Here is a 23,598-nt window from a genome sequence, read left to right as displayed (position 1 = left end):
GTCCACCTTATCTGGCAACACTGTTATTATCTAACGAAAAGTTTAGCCGGAGTTGTTGGAGTTTAAACTTCCCCAAACCAAACAAAGAGCGAGATAGAGCTGCTATTGTTACTCTAAACTCTAACTCGCACATTGGATACACAGCAGTGGATATTCCAGTCCTGAACAGGTATTTTTTCTAAAATAACCCATATAATAATAATTGACGCGTAGGTTAGGTAATTAAAAGGTAATAAAAAAGACACAAACTTTCACACTCTTTAGATACAGAGAATCACTCGTATTTGGTCGACACGGCGTGTACGGGGCAGCGCTGAACAAGGCTAAATAAAAATATCTAACCTTCAGCTTTGGCAGAAGGCGCACATTAATGATTTATAATATTACTGACAGCAACACAGCTCAAAGAAAATTATTTTTAGTTAATACAGGGCAACACCTGGTTTCCACATTCTCTGGAGTCATAGTAAAAAAAAAAAAACAGTTTTTGAAAAACTATGCCCTGTAGATCATCTTGCTTCGGGGCCTTGGTCCTTGGCCCCAAAGAGATCAATTAGCGGTGGATCACAGTGATTCACAGGGTCCATGTCTACCTGTACAAGCCCCAGTTTTTCTACACATCTCACATCTCCCCTCTGTAGTGAGGCATGCCGCTCTTGACAAGCAACACTTTTCTCTGTAACCTCCCCTGACAGGGTGAGAACATATCCATCAAACGTAGGCTATTGCGACAGACAAGCTTGGTGCAAGACAACCTGTCAGTCCGGGGCTGAGTTCCTCTCTCTGCACAGCTTTGCCCTCATTTCATCTCACTCTCTATGTTTTACACCCTTGACTTTCTTTCAACCCCCGCCAACTCCCCTCTACTTCTCTTTCTTCCGGATCAATATTTTCTGTTACTCTCTGTATGTAGGATTGCAGTTGCTTGTGCTTTCTCACACAAACTCTATATCCATTTCACCCCAGCAGTACGTATGAAAGGTTATGTTTGAAATTAGACTGATGTGACTTTTTGTCATTTCATGAATTTGGGTTTTTGCCGTTTACCACAACCACTTTTTGATTTATTTTCATGGCCTTCGTCCAAAATCACATACCATGCACTACATACTCAGTACTATCGCTCAACGTACTTTTGTGTGAATAAACAGCAGTATGTATCTTTGTGGATGCACTGAGCAGTGATTTACGTCGGCACTTCCTGAGAGCCTCCCTGCCGGTTGCAGACGTGTAACCATGGTAACCCGTGCCAATCTCATGTGACAAAAACGACGGTTTGTGAGAATCAAATTCTGAATTAATTTAAAATATATATCACACCCGGGAAAGTGAGATCTTATACTAACAGTTAAATTGAAGCGTCATTGAAGTTACAGAGCCGTCCGTCAACGTCTGTTATGATCGTTGTCGTCACTACCACATTGCATTGTGGAATATTTGTGCCGCCGTAGTGTCCAGCGCTGCATACTGTAATTTTTCACCGGAAATAGTATGCAATTTGCATACTATTGGTTTCATACTAAGGCTTCGAACATACTAAGATACCTCACAAACTGTTTTAGCGTACTAAATAGTATGGTAGTATGTTTGCTTGCTTAACCCTCCATCTATTTGTCTCCACAGATGAACAATGCCCATCCTTACAAGTGGAAGAGTGGAAGTTCCCTCAGGCGGCCAGGCACAACATCACAGGTGAAAAAGACAAGCTCAAACTGACATATCTTTCTTAGAGTTTTATTAATGTGGGTGCTGATGAATGCCATTTGTTGTCAGGTTTTAATCTGGTGAGGCGCTTCTCCCTGCTCAAGAGTAAAGATGTCAAGAAGATCCGCAACCCCCGAGGACCCGTCATCCTCCGCCTGGGCAAAACAGCACTCCTACGCCCCACCGAGTAAGTTTACAATCTCTCACTGCTGCTTGCTCTCTTTCCAGCAACCTACAGACAAACACACACAAGCACAATGTGTACAGCTTTAGGTGGTAGATAATGTATTACAGGAAGTTTCGACTGGATTTTCAGCTTTCTGTAGGCCAATGTCTCTTTTCATGCCTTGTCTGAACAGAGACTGAACACCCTACGGCTAAGCAGCCTCTGAACCCTCGCTCAACATGTCAGCGCTGTCCAATGGCTGTTGTGTAAAAAGCAGATGCTTGGCAGATAGTACAGCACGGGTCAATCTCTGATTGCATTTCCAGAAATACCGCTTCATTTCCCTCACCACTGACACTGGCTTGTAAAACTAACTCTAACTGCCTTTTGGTTTTCCGGTTGTGACCGCATACACTTATTGTAACTCATTTTCACAGGGAAAAGTCTGGCTTATTTGCTAGGGCACAAACTATAGGAGCGATCTCTTTAATGAGTAGGCATGATGCCAATAAAGAGGTTACTGTACAAGGATGTGAATTTAACACCCACATTTCAGAGCCTGAGCTTGTTTCTTAGCTTGTTTCTGGGCGAAGAGACCTGCAGTCATAAAATCCAACAGAGCACGCCTTCCTCGCACAACATGATTTTGCAGCCTGACATGGTGTAATTATGCTTTCCTGGGTTTTCATGTTGTTATTACACAGTAGTTGGGTGATTGTGTTTGGAATTGCGTGACAAGTGCTTATTAGGGTTATGAGCTGGCTGTTTTTCAGTTTTTTCAGTTTCTTGCAAATTATAGCCAGTTGTCAGATGGCTGAGCTTCTTTCTACCCACCAATAAAGCCGTTTTTTTTGCCAATTGGGTCAGCTCAGAGTATTTTATCACTCTGTCCAGCTCCACTTGCTTGAAGGCCCAATAAATCTGTCTACAAAACACTCTTTTTCAGTCGAGACATTTAGTTCTGAAAGTGTCACATATATTGTTTGTCACAGGCTTAGAGAGTACTTGTCCTTAGGAAAAGAGAAGGGCACTAAAAAACATCACTTCTCAGGAAATCAGCATCTTTTGGACCCACGTTTTTGTTTTGCCTCTAACCATACAGAGAGAGGATGGGAGCACCATTCCTCTATCTCATCTGTGCTGCTGGTTTGTTATATGGTGCAGCATTTTATATTGAAATGTTGATGCCATCGAGCGCCTCGCTGTCAGTTTTATCAGCAAAGAATGCTACCTGGGTGACTTCTGTTAAACTCAGACAGAGAATAATCAATGGTAGCACATCAGTCTTGTCTGCCAGCAGCATTTCATTGTGTTTCTCTCTATACATAGAACTCACTGTCTTCTATACGTGTTTCTCAAAATGACTAAACAGAATCAGAGGAGATGCTTGCTTTGTTTGCATTTGCCTTTTCTAAGTTCTCGTTTCCAACTTGTCACACACTGACGCATTGTCAGACCCCTGGGCGTTACTTTTCACTCGCAGAAACACATGCTTAATGTTGTGAATTAAACAACAACGCTTGCTTAGGTGTGGCAACAAAACCACTTGTTAGGTTTAGGAAAAAACAACATGGTTGCTATGGCTGCTATGTTTGTACAGTGAGAATGTGACTTGACATGAACACAGGACACGAACGATCAGCTGATTGTAAAGTGAAACGTAACGCACAGCGGTCTCCTGGATGAAGCCCTGTGTTTGTTGTTTAATAAAATCAGAGAGGACGGTCTATCCTTCAGTTAGTCATGATGTTCCCTTTTTTCTTTATTTGTATTCAATTTTTTTTTTCAAATTTTGCCTTCTTAAATGGCATAATATGGAAGGGTTTCATGCTTTTTTGAAAAGAACAGTGGAGGCGGAGAACAGATTGAGAGATGTAGTGAGGAAACGAGAGGGTTAAAGGTTTATATCCAAGCAATAAGTGAATGCATCAGAACAAACCCTCAGGCTTGTTCCATCCCTTTTCCCTCAGTAGCAGTATTAGTGTGTGTGGGCTCAGCCTGTATGCGCTTATAAGTGATGGTGAGCATGTGTGTGAAGTATGTGTGCAGTTGCAGTATCACACATTAGATTTCCCCCTTTTTTCCCAGTCCCAGAGTATATATTGTATATATTTCTGAGTGGCTCCCATCCACCACACACTCCCCGTCACTCATGCAGCATTTTAATTCATCGCCGGTTAGGTTGACTGAAGTGCGAGACGTGTGTATAGTAATTGGAAAGCAGCGTTTTGCTTTGTATCAGAGGCTAATCCATTCAGCTAATCCAAGCTAACACAGATGAGTGACAGCCAGATGAAGCCACTTGTCTCTCGCCTCTCTCAGTTGTCTGCTGACAGTGAAATGGGCACCAGTCACAGCTGGTCACATGCATTTTAATTTCAGCAAAATATGATTTGATTGCTTTGGGCCTGTTTTCTTTTATGCAGCCACAGTGTGTAGGAGAGAGGGGAAGTATTTCTGTGATATTATGGCATGAGGCCACGATATTTATGACAGAATTCAAATGCATTTGATGGATTTATTATCACATAGCAAAAAAAAGTGTTACAATTCGTTTAAGCATTTTGCTGCTGTTCATATGCAGGGATCGCTTAATAAGCACAGCTGCAAAATTAATTTTTTATTGAAAGATCAACAGAATTATATGCAAGCAAAGATGAGGAGTGCAAAGGTGATGGCAGCGGTGCTCTCAAAATGTGTCTGTGACCATGGAAGGATCATAAAAGAGCAAACACGTAGGAGGGAAATAAAAGAAAAGCTAAAGAGAGGAGTGATTTTTATTTTTAGAGAGCAAATGCAGAAGGCAGATATGAGTCAATGAGGAGAGGGTCATGTACCTTTTTACAAAAGTTAGTCTGACTAATGTTGAATTTGTGTTACAGCAAGCCTGTCCAGACAAAGTGCATTAACCATACACAATGACTGCTTTTTTGGGCTGTGATTTTGTATAATTTATATCAACCTTTATTGACCTGGGGATGTTTTCGAGTGTACATGCTGCTTTGACCATAATGTTCAGCAGCTCAACCGCATTTGTGCAAATGGGAACACGGGAGCACAATTCTTTAGCCATGTTATTGGCTCTGGGGATTGCAATGACAGTCGCTCATTTGGTCTGTTTGTAGGTTGTACCACCACTGTAGTCCAAACCGAAACATCTCAACAACTATTGAATGTGTTGCCATGACATTTTGTACAGATTAATGGTGCCCAGAGGATGAATCCAAATGACTTTAGTAATCCCCTGACCTTTTGTACTTTATGATTAGCTAATTAGCAAGTTTTAGCACACTAACCGTAGACTGTATACAAGAAGTGAATGTAGTCACCATGATGTCACCCATTGGTTTGTGGACTGCCGTTTTGAAGCCTTGAGTTTGGCATTTTGGCCGTCTCAATCTTGGTTTTTGACCACCGCCCCACCAAAAGTGACGCGAGAAGGTGGAGTTAAGTAAAGCCAGATGCTGAATAAGACATTTTTTAGGTGACCAAAATGTTACAATTAACTTTCACAAACTCAAAACACACTGTGAAAGGGTTAAAGTTGTGAGACGAAACACACGGACAACTCCCAGACCGGACAATGCTGTGGTAGCGACCTGTCAATCACAAGGTAGCCACGCCCTAAAGCATACCCTATGCTAAGCAAACTCGTCTATTTTACAATAAATGGGACCATAATTTACTAAATGAACGTCATGCTGTATTGAAGAAGACTTGAAACTAGTGACTGAGACCATAAACTCATGTTTACAATGTTTACTGAAGTAATAAATCAAATGAGAAGTAGGATAATTTTCTCATAGACTTCTGTACAATCAGACTTCTTTTTGCAACCGGAGGAGTCTCCCCCTGCTGGCTATTAGAAAGAATGCAAGTTTAAGGCACGTCCTCATTGGCTTCACTTTTCAGACCAAGAGGTTGCCTTCTGGTTCTAACATGCCGAACGAAGTTCGGAAATGTGGTAAACATTTTACCCGCCAAACATCAGCATGTTAACATTGTCATTGTAACCAGAGTGCTGATGTTAGCAGCGTTTTGCTTAAGTACAGCCTCACAGAGCTGCTAGCATGGCTGTAGACCACTTACTAGCCTTTTCACCTTACCCAGTATTTGACAAGTGAATCAAATTCTGCTTAGGGCCCCAAAAAAGGCTTGAAATTTCCATATCCAATGTATATTTTTTTACAATAGTTGTCAAAGTATGTACTGCTGTCTGCACAGTTCGACTTCTTCCTAAAGTTGTATGCATGTTGTATAAAATGAAGATATCCAAAGGGAAAAAAATTGCAATGTGTAACAAAGTTTGGCCACTATAGCTTCTTTTACCCATCAGCTCCTAGTTGTTTAATATTCCTTACGATGAGGTGTGTGTATAATACATTCAGGCATAGCCTCTCCACTGAAAGCAATCAGTTAGAACCCCAGTACAAGGGTGCCTATACACCTCTCCAGGTGATACTTCCATCTTAAACCAGATATCTGCTTTTTCAACATTAGATATCCTCTCCCCCTCTTCCCTTGTGCCTCTCTGGCTTGCACTGACTTTCCTCTTTAAAAAAAACCAACAAAAAAACAAGAGAAGAAGTAACTTTCTCTCAGAGTTGGGAGAGGCTAGATCTGAATCTGTCTGGCCCATACTGAGTGATTTATCTTTCCCCACTGCATGTTTGTGTATACTGTATGTGTGTGTGTGTTTGTGTCTGTGGGGTTTATGTGTTTCTTTTCCAGGACTCCGAATGTAATGGGCCACGGTGAGGTATTTTCAACTTAAAAGTCAATAGTTTGTGAGTGTTTTTGTGCCCTGCAGCTCATGTCACTAATCGACAGCAAAAACAACTCTCAACATCGGTTTCTCTCTTTATTTGTCTTTCTCTGTGTGTGTCTGTCTATCTTTCTTGGACACACACTCTTTTTCCTATACATATTGTTCGTTGGATTAGTTAATATCAAGCTCTCATGCATTTTCATATTTTACCCAGAATGTCTTTGTCCCTCACCATAGTTTTCTCCCCCTCTCTGCCTCTCGTTGTTGTCTCTTTCTCTCTCTCTCTCTCTCCAGGTCTCCAGGTTGAACGTTTTTTTTTCTTCCTCACCTTTTCTCCCACTCATCCTCTCTTTGTTTTGATGTCCTGTAGTTGGCTTTTTTCCCTTGGATCATCCCTTAGTCATAAATCACTGTCACCCCACTTCGAGGAGCGGGAAACCAGCTGCCAGCATCAACAATTCTCTCTGTGTGTGTGTGTGTGTGTGTGTGTGTGTGTGTGTGTGTGTGTGTGTGTGTGTGTGTGTGTGTGTGTGTGTGTGTGTGTGTGTGTGTGTGTGTGTGTGTGTGTGTGCGTGTGTGTGCGTGTGTGTGTGTGTGTGTGTGTGTGCAAGAGAGAGATGGAGCAAGAGAGAATATTTCAAAGTGTTCACCATCTCAGTGAGCATGCATTTCACTGGGCTTGTTTGTGGACCCTTCATCTCTCAATACATCACACACACCCATGCAGTGAATATTTTGTGTGTGCGTACACTTGTGTGCTTAGATGCCCTTGACCAAAGCTGAGGGATGAGGCTTGCTGGACTGTATCTGCTATGAAAATTAAATGCTAGAGGTGGGGGGGGGGTTAGAGTACACACAGCTTTGCATTGTGCTACTGGCTGCAGTCACAAAATGTGGGGAGAAAAGCAAAAAGGAAAAAATATATATAAACACAATATATACCTGGACACTGACACATATGCACATATACATTCATGCTCCTACTCCTTACCTGCACTTGTACATGCACACAGTACAGACACATTGATTACATTTTTAAAGTAAGATGCCCAGCAATGTTCCTCTATACATACATTAAGGTAGCCTACACATCAAGGTATTTTATTAAGGGCTGCTATGTCAAAAGCATAGATCGTATATAAAGATGGACAAGGCGTCTCCACTTCCACCCTCTGTGCAAAAGTGAAGGCAAAATATCCCAGATATGGGAGCTGCCGTCTTGATATTTTGACGTCATTTGGAGCCAGAGTCTGCACAGTAGTGATTAGGAGGCTGGTATGGAGCCAGTCAGGAGCCGAGCATGGCCACAGCTTGCTAGTGTGAGCCACCTGGCCGCTACGTTATAACACGGTAGCTGTTTGGCTAGAAAGATACAGCAACTAACCATAATATCTCTATAACTACATTTATGATCAAATTGACACATGTTCTATTTCGCAGACTCGTGACGATTATGGAAAGTTCACTCAGAGCAGCTGTCCATTATGACGTCTCACCCCCTTTTTATACCATCAAATAACTAATGAAAACCAAAGTTATCAGAAAAATGAACACTTGAACATACATCATTGTGATAAGAACTAGTTAAAATACCAGAAACCATCTTTGGGAAAAATGTCTTTGACGTTTACTTTAACTTTTTTAGTTTGGCTCATGTCCCATCCGCTAACATGGAGGGGGTTGGGGTTTATGACCTATACTGCAGCCAGCCACCAGGGGGCGATCAAGATGTTTTGACTTCACTTTTGGGGAGCTGTCATGTCCTCCGTCTTTATATACAGTCTATGGTCAAAAGCAACAAAGGCAGACCCCTCCTGGTCCTGTATCTGTAACCAGAATACATGAATATGGGGAGTGGATTGAGGGGGTTGGTCAGTGTCATTTATAGCATCTTTTTATTAGACTCTTAAAACTCTTTATGATCCCAGTTTGTAACACAGGCTTGATTTTACACTGTACATTTACAATATCCAAGCCCAAGCCAAGATAACCCTGATGGAGTTCCCCTGTAAACTTTCCTGCACAAAGTTTCACCCTATGGAGGATGACATGTCCCTGACCTTTAAGAACTTGTGTGTTCCAGTGAGGTGTTTCCTCTGGGCATTCCTGAGGAGTTCACCCTGATCTTCACCCTGGCGTTAAAGAAGGCTGCCCTGAGAGACACCATCTACCTCTTCCAGATATCCGATCAGCAGGGATACCCCCAGGTGCAGCTCACTCTGTTTCCACATTGCCGGCTTTACGCATTTCCCCCCACCTCTCCGTCCTCCCATCACTATTCCCTCCCTCTCCCCCTCGATCCCTTACCTTTTATTCATCACGTCTTTTGTCTACTCATTCCCCCCCCGTCTCTCATCTCTCTTTTGCATAGTCATCCACTTTGCCCTTCGATTTCTTCTCTACCGTGACACCTTTTCAATCCTCTCCCCCTTTTCATTCGACGCGTCTTTTGTCCTCTCTTTATTCTTCATCCGATTCCCCTCCCTCTCTCTCGCTCCCCCGTCCCTCTGTCACTCTTCCCTCCATCATCCTCTTTCATTCACCTTCATTGTTATTCATGTGTGTTCCATGATGAAGCACTGGAGTCCCTCACAGTCCCCATAATCACTACGAGTCTGAGGAGATTTAAATACTCAATGTGTATGATGGATGAAGGCCAAGACGCCTCATTAGGAGTGATTGATTGGCCGTACTGTTTGTGTGTGTAATTAATATGTCTTCCCCCTTTAGCTCATCTCTGCTACTGTGTTCAACAGCTTTGTTAGGTGGAAGCAGCGTGTACATATTCCCACTACTTTGGTGTTTAATTAGCACTTTGTGTTGGAAACCCAGCTCTCTGTAGACCTCAATGGGCCCGATGGCACCCTGTCCCTGCGTGCCAGGGGGGCAGAGCCCGAAGCTGACCTGGTGAGCTGCGTTTTCACCGGCGAGGGCGTGGAGGCCCTGATGGACCTGCGCTGGCACAAGGTGGCCCTCAGCGTGCAGCGTGAAGCCGCCTCCCTCCACGTGGATTGCAATTCCATCGAGGCCAAACCCCTGGAGCCCCGCGGAGCTCTGCCCACCGACGGACACACTCTGCTGGGCATTCGCTCTTCAGATGCCGGGCCTGTGCAGGTATGGATCTTTGGAGGATTGGGAAAGAAGAACTGAGAGGAGAATTTGAGTGAGCTTTTGATTAAATATGCAGCGTGTGACTGCCCTATCTTGGCTGTTGAAGAGCTTTTGATCTAGTTTAAGCTCTGCAATGTAAATGTCATCTAAACTTTAAACTGTTTGAAAGTGTGGTGACCTTTAGTTCCTCTCTGTGTGAAGAACAAACTGTTACTTGACTGTTTTGAATGAACCAAAATCCCTTATTGGGACCTCTACCATAGAGAACGGCATGGTAGTGCTGTGCTGCATTATGTAATTCAGTATACCCTTGGCATATACAATTTTTATAGGCTTTTTCCAGACCCCTCTGTTTCTGGACAGAGTGAAATATTTCTAGTGGACCAACCTCCCATAAAGGCCTTTGAACTGAAATCAATCATTCTCTTCATGCACGTGTATATTCACATTTGTATGTATGCATGTGTGTGTTTTAGACCACAAGCTATGCCCCTGAGGGTCTGTTTTCTTTGATGCAATCTCATTCAGTCCTGATTTTAAAATAACAAGCCGACTACCTGGGAGTCGGGACTATTAACGCTGAATAGATCCAGTAATCCAGGCACTTAGTTTGACGATCAATTAACCGGCCTAGTTAGCGAGCAGGCAGGGTATTTGTTCGCGAAGGGAGGAAGTGTTCAAACACGTATACACACACACACACGTAAACCTCTGGACAAAGTGCTTTCCTAATACTTTATATAGATGAGAAATGAATTGGCTCTCAGCCACGTTTACTTCCTCATTTAAACTCTATTTACATTATTACGCAAGAGGACTTATGGAGACCTGCATGTTATATTCATCAATCTCTTTCTCACCCTCTTTTCCTTAGATGGACATTCAGCAGGTGATGCTGTATTGCGACCCGACCCTCGCCATGCAGGAGGCCTGCTGTGAGATACCTGGAGCACGGGTAAGACTGGCAACCGTCATTAACTGATAAACAATCATTAACAATAACGATGTTGTGGAGCAGAGACTATTCACAACCGCTCTACACCGAATTCTCTCCCACATCATCCTGTATAATGCAAATAATGATAAACCTTTGCATTTTTGGGAAATACTCTTATCTGCTTTCTGGCAGAGAGTTATATGTGACAATGGATACCACTCTTGTGTCTGAACAGTAAATATCTGAGGTGGGACCAAGTCTTTGTTTTGCAAGTCACAAGTAAGTCTCAAGTCATTGCACTCAAGTCAAGACAGGCAAATCCTGAATCAAGTCAAATCCCAAACTTTGAGTTTTGAGTCCTAAACAAGTCATAATGGCTCTTCCCCCAAATGTAATGCCGTTTTAACAACAGATTAACTGGCGCCAACTCATGCTCACTAACGTAATGTTCGTTATTCATGGTTTTCTCCTGCAACTTGATTGGATGCTGTAGGATTAGTTCAAGCAAAGGGGATCTGGGGGAATTAAGTGTAAGACAATCAAAATGCAAATCCCAATAACATTCACAAACAATAAAGAGTCCAGAGTTTAAAAAAAAAACACAACCTTTCAGGCATTCAGCAATAAACAACAAAAGATAGAAATTCAGTTTGGTTCAGTCAAGTTCAAGTCGAGTTTTCATCAAATTTGTGTCTCGAGTCCACACCTAAATATCAAGCTTGAGCCAGCAGCTGGTTAGCCAGGCTATCTGGGTCCCCTTGTGTCCAGTTTTTGTGCTAAACTAATCTAACCAGTTGCTTTATATTCTTTATATTCAATATGTATGAGGGCGGTTCCAATCTGGTGTTTCTCAACAAGGGACTTGAACCAATTATGCCAGTTTAAAGGGGCACCCATTTTAACCAGTTGGGCCCATTGCCACCCCAAATTTTCGGTCTAACCCCAGTCTTCACATGGGGATACGGTGTGGTATGAGTGTGGAGCAACATCATCAGTGGGAAAGGCTTTGCTTTGGCTTTAAAATTGTGTCTTTAGAGGTTTCTGGCTCACACAAATCTTCAGTTGACAGGCGTCTGCCACTCAGTTTGGAAAAAATTTGGAGCAACTACTTTCCTCGGTGAAACCTAATCTAGACCTGATCTAGTTATTTGCTGGAAGGTTTACTGTGCAACAGCTGCAAGAAAAAGCTGAGCGCTATGAGAATTAACCACGAACAGTTTCTGCATTTTCTCTGGTGGCTTCTTCTTGTTAATCAGCAACACTTTGTCTTCATAAAGCGTTGTGCTCAATTATTTTCTTTCAACTCATTTTAGGTGATCCAAAAGAAGATGAAAATGTTCGACATGCCTTACTATATAGCACTCTGTCAATTACTTGATTTAGGCTTTCACAATTATGAAAAAAGCCTGTCTTATGTTAGTTAACACAATCAACTTCAGAGGCTTTGCTTAACATAGGGTTTTATGTAAACAAATTGACTGGGGCTTAGAGTAATTCCATTGTGTGCAATTATGTCACATTAACTGCGGTTTGCCAATATTCTTTGTACTCCTAAAGTGTGACTAAAAGCCTAATTGAAAGTATCACTCGCTCGCTCTTGTCGCCTCAGAAATACCATTTTCTACACTATTTTCTCTTTCTTTATATCTCTCTCTCTTTTTGTCTTGCCTCTTACCTCTTGATGTGTACTTTCTGTGCAGTTATTGTTTGCAGGCTTCAGAGAAGTAGAAAACAGATTCATTGGACCCAAACACAACAGCATGTTTCTGTTAGACGGACAAAAAAAGAGAGAACGAGTGATTGTTCACTTCAGGTATGGGGAGAATTGCAAACAGCCAGTTCTTGGGTTTATTTTTAAGCTGAAGGTATTTTTATGCTCAGCCAACTTTTTGTCAGAATTCTCCAGGGTGTCTGTGCTCGTGCGTGCATGCGTACATGTGTCTTTTTCATTACCAAATGAATTTTTGAGAGGGATACAAATACGGTGAGAAGTTCCCTCTGAAGTTTGAAACTGTAGAGTCCTCTGGAGGAAGGACTGAATGCTGTAGAATTGTTGATTAGAGGAGTTTAAAGGAGGAAACCTCTTCTCCTTTGCTCAAGGCATGTGTGCTGCAGGGCTCCCTGCAAGCTGCGTTTAAGTTTTGAAATGAAGAAGTGGAGGAGCATGTGTGCGCAGATGTATTGTAAGCACTCACTCGCATTCTCACACAACCACGAAGGCTGCGGCTTCTTGAAACACAAAGGAAAGAGATAGAACTGCTAGTTGTCAATTGCTCTGACATTGCATATAACGTTTGTGACATTTTAGCTCAATTTCACTGTGTTAAAAAAAGATATTTCAAATAAACCCGGTTGGATGAGTACCATTTTCTGCTGTAGGGAATGGGATTTGCGGAGCATTCTGTGGCGCCGCAGACAGTTTTGGAGGGTAGATTACGGAGCTACGGTAGACTCATTATCTGTTACCGGTCTATTCCTCTGTCTTCTATCAATCACTCATCACCAGAAATGTATAGAGTACGTACGAAAAACAAATGTCAGATAATATTGTGGGTTGGTCCACCACTATGGTTCCATCAGCATTAGCTGGAGGCTACTTTGTTTTTAATGCTAATTAGCAAATGTTAGCATGCTGACAGCTAAACTAAGGTGGTGAATGTAATATCTGCTAAACATCTGCATGCTAGCATTGTCATTGTGAGCATGTTAGCATGTTCATGTTAGCATTTAGCGCAAAGCACCGCAGTGCAGAAGTACTGCACAGCCTCGCAGACCCGCTAGCATGGCTATAAAGCCTAAGGCTGTGTCCGAAATGATATACTATGCACTATATACTCAATATAAGAACTATCGTTCAACATACTTTTGTGTGAATAAACAGTAGTATGTATTAGGGCTGGAACGGTTCACAAAATTCACGGTTCGGTTCATATCCCGGTTTTGGGGTCACGGTTTTCAGTTCGGTTCGGTACATTTCTGTTCCAGCGAGGAGGTCATGTTCTGATTTCAACATGCTTTTCATTTATTTGGCAAAAATAAGTTAACAAATGTTTGCCTTAACAAAAGTATGGCTTACATAAGGAACATAAACACTTCTTCATTGTCAAATCTTAATTGAGAGAATAGGTCTTCTAAAGTAATTAGTGCAAACAAAAAATGCAGCTTTGTTATTTTCATATAAATATGATGTAATTATAGACTAAGGCAATCAACATAAATTGAAGCATAAGCTCAGGCAGAAATATACAAAAAAAACAACAACAGCATAACATATGTCTCAGTTCCCTGATTATCAGGTCTTAATTGAAAGATTAGTTTTTCCACTCAAAAAGTGCAGTATTTGGAAAGTAATACAGTTGGATTTCTGTACCACTGTGTTATTTAAAAGTCCGCCCGTGTCCCAGCCGGACAATACACAATCGGCCTCATAACTTATTTCAAATGAATCGAACAATTCATACACGACCCGAACCGTGACTAGCGAACCGAACGGTTCGGACTTTTTACCTGAACCGTTCTATCCCTAGTATGTGTCTTTTTGTACGCATGACCTGTAAATTACGTTGTCACTTCATGAGAGCCTCCCTGCCAGTTGCATGGATGTATAAAGAGAACTGGATACAGCGTTGGAGGCGGGGCCCCATTCATCCCTATAAAAGTTGTTTTCTTTAACCCCGCCTTCCAGCCCTCGCTCCAGCCCTCGCTCCAGCCGCGGTCTGGTTCTCATTTACATGAATAGAGGAAGGGAAATTTCTCTGAATTCATTTTACAACATCTAGAACCTAATGATTTAAATAAGGGCTATTCAAGCGTTCTCACTGGGAAGTTGATTTACCTTAAAAAAAAAAAATGATCAGCTGAGTTACAGATGTCTCTTTCCGAATGTAAGTCTATGGGAAAAAGTATTTTTGGGCCCAATGGCATCACGTGGCTGACACGGAAGTTGTAATTCCACCATATGGCCACTATGTAAAATTTGCTTCAAAGGCCGGCGCTCTTCCTGGAGGCTTGGTACAGCTTCACAAAACCGCTAGCATGGCTATAAACTCTTAGTCTTATTTTAAATACAGTCATGATTTGACTGTTTCCATCATTCCTACAAGAAGAGACTTATCCCAAAGAAAAATGTGTCTTGCAGTATTACAACTACACTACGAACATCCCGCTTGAAAAAGAATTATAGGATTCAGGTTGGGAATCACAATGTTCTTTTACCCTGTCTTAAATTATGTCTGTTGTTTGTTTGCAGTGCCCACCAGACACTCCCAAGAGCCGCCGTGCAGCTGAAAATGACCTGTTGGAAAACACTTTTAACGAGGTAAATACACAAATGCACACAAAGAAAGACATTTGAACACAAACTCATGAAAGTATGCACAAGATTACACCATATACACTGAAAATACTGTATGCTTTAGTTATTATAAAATCAATGCTTTTTAAATCCAGTAACGCATAGAGAGAGGGAAGATGTTATTGAATCTTTCATAAACACTGTCATGAATTATCACAACACATGGCTCCCATCAGGCATGGACATAACGCATACAGACACAGACAAGGGCTTGGCCTCAAACAGCTTTGTTCTTGAGACAGTTTGAGTTGTCTTAGATGCTCCTGCTGGCAAGCAAACACTGGCCTCTAGGACTTATACCAAATGGCTTAGTTGTTCTTCCTTGAAACTCTGCAGAGGAAAACATGTTTTCGGCTCTGCTGCAGTCTTTAGCACTTCTGAGCTTTATTCTGACTTCAGTTCAGTTACGTCTGCTGGTAGCGATCATTCAAAGTGTCCACGGGCAGTGTCGAATGCGTGACAAATAGAGCCTTATGCAACACATGGGAGGAGTTTTTACACAAATTTCCATCTTATGTTTTATGTCTGCCTCAGCGCTGCGTGATACATGAAGTTCGTCCAGTATAACGTAAAGGCAATTTATTTTTGTTTCCACAGCCGCTTGTTTCATCATTCATATTAATGGGATTTATATCCAATTATCTATTCATTAGGGCTTGGTGTTTGTCTTGTGGAGAGCTGGTGTTAACTTAGAGTTCTGGCAGACTTCAGGACACAGTAATCAATCCCATAGGTGGTTTCAGCCAGACAATAACTCTGGCATGCCATCTCTCTCTCTCTCTCTCTCTCGTCATTCTTTCTCTCCTTCTCTGCTATCAGTTGCAGACTGACTGTTTTAACACGTTTATTAAGATGTTTAGCCTTACATTACAATATTCCAAGTGTAGTAATGTTTTCACCATCTTCCTTACAGATGCGTAACTGCCACGAATAATGCCCAGATGCATTTCTGTCCTCATTTTCCCTTTTTATATCTACGCCGTCTCTTTTTCTCTTTTGCCCTATTTCACATGGTGCTCACACATGCACACACTTACTTGAGTATGTTTCTATTTTTATCTGTATGTTAGCTTTATACACTGTAAATGATCAATGTAATCCAAGATTCCAGTGTGCAGGCCAGATGTTACTGAGCCGTAGCACTGCTTTCATTAAACTAAGCCTCACTGAGTGACGGCGTATTAAACACAGCGTACGTGGAATGTCATGTGTTCTGTATGTGGGAAGATTACCGTACATTATTGCTTTGGAGTGAGCGCAGGTTAAACTGGGGTCAGCTATTGGTGAATTACCATTTCTGTGGATGTATATTCCTTTGTTAACCCTGTCACATACAGTTTTCTACCTTTTTTTCTTCTTAAGTAGACCAGATCCACTCCTTCCCTTCTCACCTTTCACAATAAAAGCCCTGGGCATATAATATTTGCAGGCCAGCATTTCCCATTTTCGTGTTGTTTATTCGTCGGGCCCCCAGTGTGTAAAGGTCTTAATTTCAACAATTTTATAGGAGTGTAACATTAAGTACTGTCTGTACGATAAGTATGAATCTACCGCCCGCAGTGATGACCTGTTCTTACAATTACTAGTCGGATCAGGTTTGGTGCAGAGGTGTGTGTACCATTGCTTGTGTCTTTGTTCGGGTCACAGCAGTTACTGCCTTGCTGAGGTATGACAAATCTCCCCAACCCTCTGTTTCTCATCTTCCAGCGTAGGATGTAAACCTTTTTTTTTTTTTCCTTGCCTTCAGCCCAGCTCCCAGCAGAAAGGTCATCTGGTCCTCAGAGGAGCCACATGCTTCTTTGTGTGTTTTTCCCGCTCTCAGTGTGTTTCTACTTGACTTTTTATGTTGAAGTCCAAAACCAGCTGTAACATATCTTCTCCCTCCTTCCCTTTTGCTGAAACTTTTCCTTATTTCTCCCCCTTCTAACTTACAGCCTTGAACAAATTGTTTCCGTTCAGCTCTCCAGTCCTTCCTCCATGTTTCTTGTCGTTGACTTTCTTTTTTTTTTTTGTTGCTTGATTTGTAACTCTGTGCACAGCAGGGTCCATCTCTTCACTTGCCTCTGGGCTCATGGGGTACAATACTTCTCTTTCTCTCTCTGCTCATCCTCTTTCATCTCTTTTTTTCACTCAGAATAAAGACTGTTAATGACCCATGTGTGAAACCAAGATGGCCCTTATTTCTCATTTTCTTTGTTGTGTATCTGATGCAATGAATTGTAATGGCAATAAGGTTTAAAGGATGCGCTGCACATGCAACAGGAAAACAACAGTTTGCCAAAGATGTCATATGATGTTGATATTCTGGAGACTTTCAAATGCAATTGCTTCCATACCTGGGAACATCTTCAATAGATCCAGTTCCTATAAACTGCAGCAGAACTGCCAGTGACTGGGAATATAAAAACAATACGCTCAAAGGTTTGAGAAGAATTTAGAAAATGTAGATTTGTTTCTCAGCACAATTTGAGGCCGAATTAGGGCTGAAACAAGAAGTAGGTTACAGTGCTGCCAAAAATGGAGAAAACCCGACTAAATAATGTTTCTGTGAATGCTCTTCAAAGCTATTTGATTCAGTATGTCTGAATATGTTTTGAGACAGGTTTGGCCATGAAACTGTCAGCAATAATGTCTAAACATAGACAAATTTTGGACCAATGTGAAGCCAAAAAATGGTAATAATATTGAGGTCATGTTCAAATGTGATGTGAAAAGAAAAAAGGCCTGACGTTTTCTTTTTTTTTCCTTTCCTTTTTTCCCCTTTTTCTTTCTGTCTACCAACAGGAGATTTTTGCATCAAAGGATCTGGCAGAGAAAGTAAGCCTCCCAATTCACACATACACACACACACACACACACACACACACACACACACACTTGACTTTACAGTATTGAATTTCTAATGAGACTTGTGGGACGGCACAGTGGCTCAGACCAAGAAGGTCGCTTATGGTTACACGGCGCTGATATGCCAAAATGAACTAAATGGGGGTGGTGGGCAAGTAGTGTAATCGGTGTATGCCTGAACACAGTGCGGCAAGCTTACTAAGCAGACTGTTTCACGCTTTATACCATGTCAGTTGCGCTGAGCATGTAACAATGCCGCGGGTGGGTTTACATTCGAGTTAGTTGAAAGCTCGATGCGTCGCATGTAGACGCTAAAAGGGCGCCTCCGTGCATCAGTGTCAGACGAGTTGGGAGTGAAAACAGGTTGTGTGTGTATATATATATATATGTTGTGCATGGGGTTAGAAAAAGAAATAGTCTCTCTCTATTCCCTCCTCCCTCCCTCACACGTACCCAGCTTGCTGACTGACCGAGGACTGATTTACACCTCATTATGCGCCGAGTCTCTGTCGGGAGTTGCTGCTGCCTATTAATTTTGTCATTCACCTACAATAGGCATGTACTGTTCACAAATAGAATGCAAAACTCCAGACGCTTCATTATGTTGTTCCTGTGTGTGCTTACTAATGCAGCTGGTCGCCTCCCCTGACTTCCTCAATGTAGGTTATTACCTGGGTTTGAGCACACAGCTTGCCCTGCCACTCGGGGCAAACACTTGCATAGAAACAAAAGTGACTTTTTTTCCACACTGTGAATTTAATTTGGTCAACTTACAGAGGCAACATTTTTTTCCAGGGTAAAAAAATAGGCTTAGTACCCATAGGAATTCATTTGATAATACAACCTGATAAGATGTACTGCAACACAAATACCAACAAATATGCCAAGCAGGCCTGTGTGTTAATGTGATTATGGTAATAAATGGTCTGAATAAGGGGTAGATTTGACTTCTGCTGTAAAATCCTAAAGCTCAGTCGGAAACCAATTTCCACCAGTGTTCATGTCATGCTGCTTCAGCTATTCCTCTATGGATTTTTCCTCCTATATAAGTGGCTTCATGGTTATGTGAGTCAAAAGGCTCAACAGGAATTTTATTAACACAAAGGGCTGTTCCAGAAATAAAAATCCCAGCTTCTACTTCCTGTCTTTGCCATTTGATTATGCATCAGAGTAAGTTATGCATTAGAGAAAGTGGCAATTGCACATAAACCCCCACATATGTTTGAAACACACAACCCAGGCAAGTACTAATGTATGTTTGTACTGTAATTAGATTTTCATTAGTGTGCTGGGGGCTGCCCTTGTTCTGTCAAGTCCTGGCCACTAGAGAGACGATGCCAAAAAAATGAGCCCATTGGGATGTTTAATACCAAAAACAACAAGGCTCACTGACTGGATGCTGGTGCCAAAAATACAGCCTTTTGTCTTTTTGTCTCCAGTCTTTTGGGATGTTTAAGCTAATAAATGAGCATAAATGTTGGCGTGCGTGATGCAGAATGAGAGTCTGTGTAGTGGCATGTTAGATGTCAAAAAATGAGCCTATTTATTTGGATGTTAAATATTTAATATAGCACGACTGACTAGGATGCTTGTGCCAAAACAAAACTTCGGATACCAATTGTCAAGACTGATACACTCAAAGCTGTACCATTTATATATTACCAATGGATGAAATGTGACATGAAAACAATCGCTTGTGGTGACGAGCACACACAAAGTTATCGCTGACAAAGTTTCATTCAGATCTATAGAGCAGTTTAGCGACTAGGGCATACACAATGGAGCATTTAGCGGTTAAATTGGGATTGTTATTGGGATGTTTCATTCTCTAGAGCAGGGGTTTCCATCCTTTTTTTCTCTGAGAGCTAATTTGACAGAATGAAAATGACTGAGAGCTACTCCTAACAGACATAAATTCCGTCCTACTTTTATGGTTCTTTAATAACATTTCAGCCACCGCAGTCATCGCCTCTATTACATAGGCGAAGGGCTTTTTGTGTTTCGTTAGGATGTGCGCCACTAAACGAAGCCTCTGCTGCGTTGGCCTTCTTTGTCAGTTTGGTAAACAGAGACTGTTGTATTGTAGAAGGGGGTCTGGATGTCTGTGAATTTGATTGGATAGACATGGCTTAAAAAAAGAGTTTTTGTTATCAAATTTATGTACATATTGTTTGAACCACTCAGAAACTGGTAGATCGCGAGCTGCTTGACCCCTGCTCTAGAGTTGTACTGCCACCATTAATATACATAAAGACAACCCATTTATTTGAAACCTTAATGTAGTGGCTATCTTTAGCCTTCATTGTTTTCATCTTTATCCTAACTTACTTTCTATCAATAACCACATTCCAAGGACGACATGAGACTGCTTTACGCGTTGAGTCGGCGAAGTAGCAACGCCAACAGTAACGACAAAACAACCGTGATGCTCCGCTGTCCGCTGGTTTATTTACTCAACTGAATATTTCAAAATAAAAATTCCCTTCACAATAAAATTCACTTCCTGTCCCTTTGGTCACACGTGTACGGAGCCGCACTGGATGACAACAAAAAAATCACAGAGCTCAAATATACAGGAATGAAATCACACCAAATATTCAACGATATTTCCCTAACATTACACTGAAATATATTCCTCACTGAACTCCAATCAAATCACAATAAACACAAACTTGGGGCTGGTAAATGGCGCTTATACTTAACTTATTGGCATAAGTTAACAATGCACAATAGGATAGTTTACTGTAAAAAAGCAAAGTATAGAAATGCTACTACTGAATACCAAGCCTAACAGTCAACTCAATTATTTTTTTATTTATATATCACAAATCTGCCTCAAAGGAAAGGAGAGGTTGAATCTTCTGGAGGACGAAGATCCTAGATGTTTTTAGAAAACCACTGCATATCTCGTACTTTATAAATATATACATTATAAATGCAAACAACAAAAACCTATGGACATACCAACTTAATATACAGTAAGCATATAGTGTGCATGATCTTCAGAGATTCTCAATTCTGCTCTCTTTATTGAGAGTAGTAAAGACAGCAGAGTGGGCTTAGTTACAAGGATATTTTATTGCCATTTCTTGATGTGCAGAGAAAGTACGCTGCTCTTTCGCAGCAATGTGACTTTTCCATTTTAAAAGCTGAATGTAGAGAATAAACAATAAAAGGCACGGCTGGTTTTTAAATGGAACTGTATGAGGACTTGACTAAGCCCACGGCCAGACGAGGAGCTCGGAAAGAGTGACTCGTCACTGCAGCTGGTCGAGCCAGCCATTGATAGATTTGTAGCTTGTAGGAGGGAGTGAGAGGGGGGGGGGGGGGGGGGGGGAGAAGAGGGAGAATTACACATTGTCTCTGTTGCTGCTATACTAGCCTCCCTTTCATCGGCTCAGCAAGCTCATAGTCACTGCTTCAATATATGCAAACAGCCTGGTGTGTGAAAGCATGACTCCCAAAAACACCGGGTGTGGGGGGGGGATTCAGCTTTAATTACTCGCTTCCGCTAAAAAAAAAAAAAGAAACCCAGCTTCGGTTATTTATAATGATTATCCTTATTTGGTATGTGTGTGAGTGTGTGTGCCCTCCTGTGAGGAGCAGCTGGTCTCCTCGCTCCTGTGCTGTGGGAATCAGACATTCCTATTGATCTCCGTCTCCCATGGGAGCTCTGTGAGTGCATGTCTATGTGTGTGTGTGCCCACTTGCCCACCTCCCATCCTTTTTAACTGCGTACTGTAGCAGCAAAGGGGTTCAGCACATGTTTAGTTTTGTTTAACAGTGCCACCACCTGGCGAATACAAAAAACTACAACTCATTTTTACTTCACAAACGTCCTTCTACGCAGACGCACAACTCGAATATTAAATGCAGTATAATAATTATCTCTGTCTCTCTCTCTCTCTCTCTCTCTCTCTTTGTGTGTCTGTCTGTCTGTAGTGTGCTGGTTGTATATTCCTGAATAGGGAAGAAAATGTAAGGATCACTGATCTTTACTTTCACTTCTTCTTTTTATTAGAAGATGTCAAAAGTACTGCAGAGTGTGTGACTCTGTGTGTGTGTTTTGCAGGTTGCTGCAGGGTTGAAAGGGGAAAAAGGCGCCCGGGTGAGTTTGAGGAGACATGCACAATATACACATACATCTGCGTGTGTAGTCAGACTAATATCAGGGGAATGTGTGATGTCATGACATGTGCCCACACACGCCTAGCACTGATACCTATCTACATAAACACACACACTTATGATGTAGTCTAATATGATGCTGGCTATGGACCAATCCATCACCTAGCTGATATGCATTCTCCAGTCGCTCGCCGATTCTGTTCCTGACCCGCGAGCAATCACTCTTCTTCTCTTCCTCTCTATCTCTCCATCTCAGGGTGATGGCTGTTCTGGCTCCCATTCAGGTCCAGTAAGTAACTTTTCCGTCGCGGTCTCGCACCGTGCCTCGTTTTTTGCAGAAAATCATTGTCTCGTTATTTGGCATGCAGCACAGTACGAACCTGAAAATTGGCCAAAAAACGTAGTCTGTGATAATACATGCCAACCAAGTGTCTCTAACCTCAGTGCACAGAGGGACCCCAGGGCCAGAAGGGAGAGCGAGGCGAGCCGGTGAGTGCCAATCTTCTGCTACAGCACACATCCCACTGCCTCCCCAAACCTCGCCAAACCTTCAGCTATTTAGTTTGATCCTTATTCAAAAGCCTAATTTTCAAGCATCCAGTCCCGGTATTAATAATGCAGTGGGGACGAGTGTGTGCTTTGTATGTTTATTTACCCACGAGTCATTGTGTGTGCATGCATTTATGCACATATGTGTCTTAAGTATACGTTTGATGCATCTGATTCAAGTATATGCATCTGTATGTGCCTGCATGCCCGTGTTTCTCAGGTCGTGTGTGTCTGAATGGAGCATATGGGTCCTGCTGGTAGTCCATAAGGGTTGCTGACTGGTCACTGTGTTGTTTGCTATGCTCCAGTGGTGTGTGTGTGTGTGTGTGTGTGTGTGATGTCTCTTTAGAGCCAGGTCATTGATCCGGGCCTTGTCTCCATTCCTCCTCTCCACAGGCGCTGCCTGCCCACTGGGGCGAAGCAGCAGGGTACAAGGTGAAAGGTTTAAGAAACTTTCAGTGATGAATAATGACGATGTGACCTTTTAATGTTCATCTAATTAATTTCTAACCCCTAATTATTTGAACTTGTCTCTCTGTATGTTTATCACCTTCTTTTCTCTGGCACTGTGTAGGGAGAAAAGGGTCAGAAGGGAGATCTCGGTACGCAAGGTCTCACGGGCACTCCAGGGAAGGACGTATGTTTTTTTTTTTTTGTTTTTTTTGTATTTATTTTATCTTTTACTCTGCCTTTTCTGTAATGAGAAGACATAGAATTTGCTTCGAAGTTAAGTCAAACAGTTATTTTGAAATTAGGGTTGTCAATCGATTAAAATATTTAATCGCGAGGCAGCAACGTACATGAAACCTGCCTTGGTGGAGGTCTGCGCTCTCCGAGTGCACTTCTAGTATTTATTTTTATCAGCCCGTTACAACCTGAAAATCGCGATTTGCGTTAATGCATGACAGAAATTTGTGGCGTTAACGCGTTATCACGTTAACTTTGACAGCCCTATTTGAAATATCTATATTTAAAAAAAATGAGCATTCACTCACAAACACACTAATACACACATGCACAACCAGTATTATCAG

General features: G+C 41.9%; 1 protein-coding gene across 4 annotated transcripts in view; it reads left to right on the top strand.

The window, feature by feature from the left end:
• The window catches only part of col16a1 (collagen, type XVI, alpha 1), a 133,856-nt gene that overhangs the window by 75,210 nt on the left and 35,048 nt on the right, over positions 1-23,598 (top strand). For 3 of the 4 annotated variants that reach the window (XM_037795031.1, XM_037795030.1, XM_037795033.1), the window contains 13 exons: positions 1,624-1,692; positions 1,774-1,891; positions 8,722-8,845; positions 9,471-9,752; positions 10,624-10,704; positions 14,936-15,004; positions 17,825-17,857; positions 21,830-21,865; positions 21,960-21,995; positions 22,272-22,304; positions 22,460-22,504; positions 22,961-22,999; positions 23,139-23,201. In XM_037795031.1, coding sequence (XP_037650959.1) covers positions 1,624-1,692; positions 1,774-1,891; positions 8,722-8,845; positions 9,471-9,752; positions 10,624-10,704; positions 14,936-15,004; positions 17,825-17,857; positions 21,830-21,865; positions 21,960-21,995; positions 22,272-22,304; positions 22,460-22,504; positions 22,961-22,999; positions 23,139-23,201 — 1,028 coding nt within the window. The remainder of the gene's footprint in view (positions 1-1,623; positions 1,693-1,773; positions 1,892-8,721; positions 8,846-9,470; positions 9,753-10,623; positions 10,705-14,935; positions 15,005-17,824; positions 17,858-21,829; positions 21,866-21,959; positions 21,996-22,271; positions 22,305-22,459; positions 22,505-22,960; positions 23,000-23,138; positions 23,202-23,598) is intronic. The other variant, XM_037795032.1, reaches the window with a different exon arrangement.

The sequence above is a fragment of the Sebastes umbrosus genome, chromosome 15 (genome assembly GCF_015220745.1).
Source record: "Sebastes umbrosus isolate fSebUmb1 chromosome 15, fSebUmb1.pri, whole genome shotgun sequence".
In the NCBI taxonomy this organism is placed as follows: domain Eukaryota; kingdom Metazoa; phylum Chordata; class Actinopteri; order Perciformes; family Sebastidae; genus Sebastes; species Sebastes umbrosus.
This window is presented reverse-complemented; position numbering and strand designations above follow the sequence as displayed.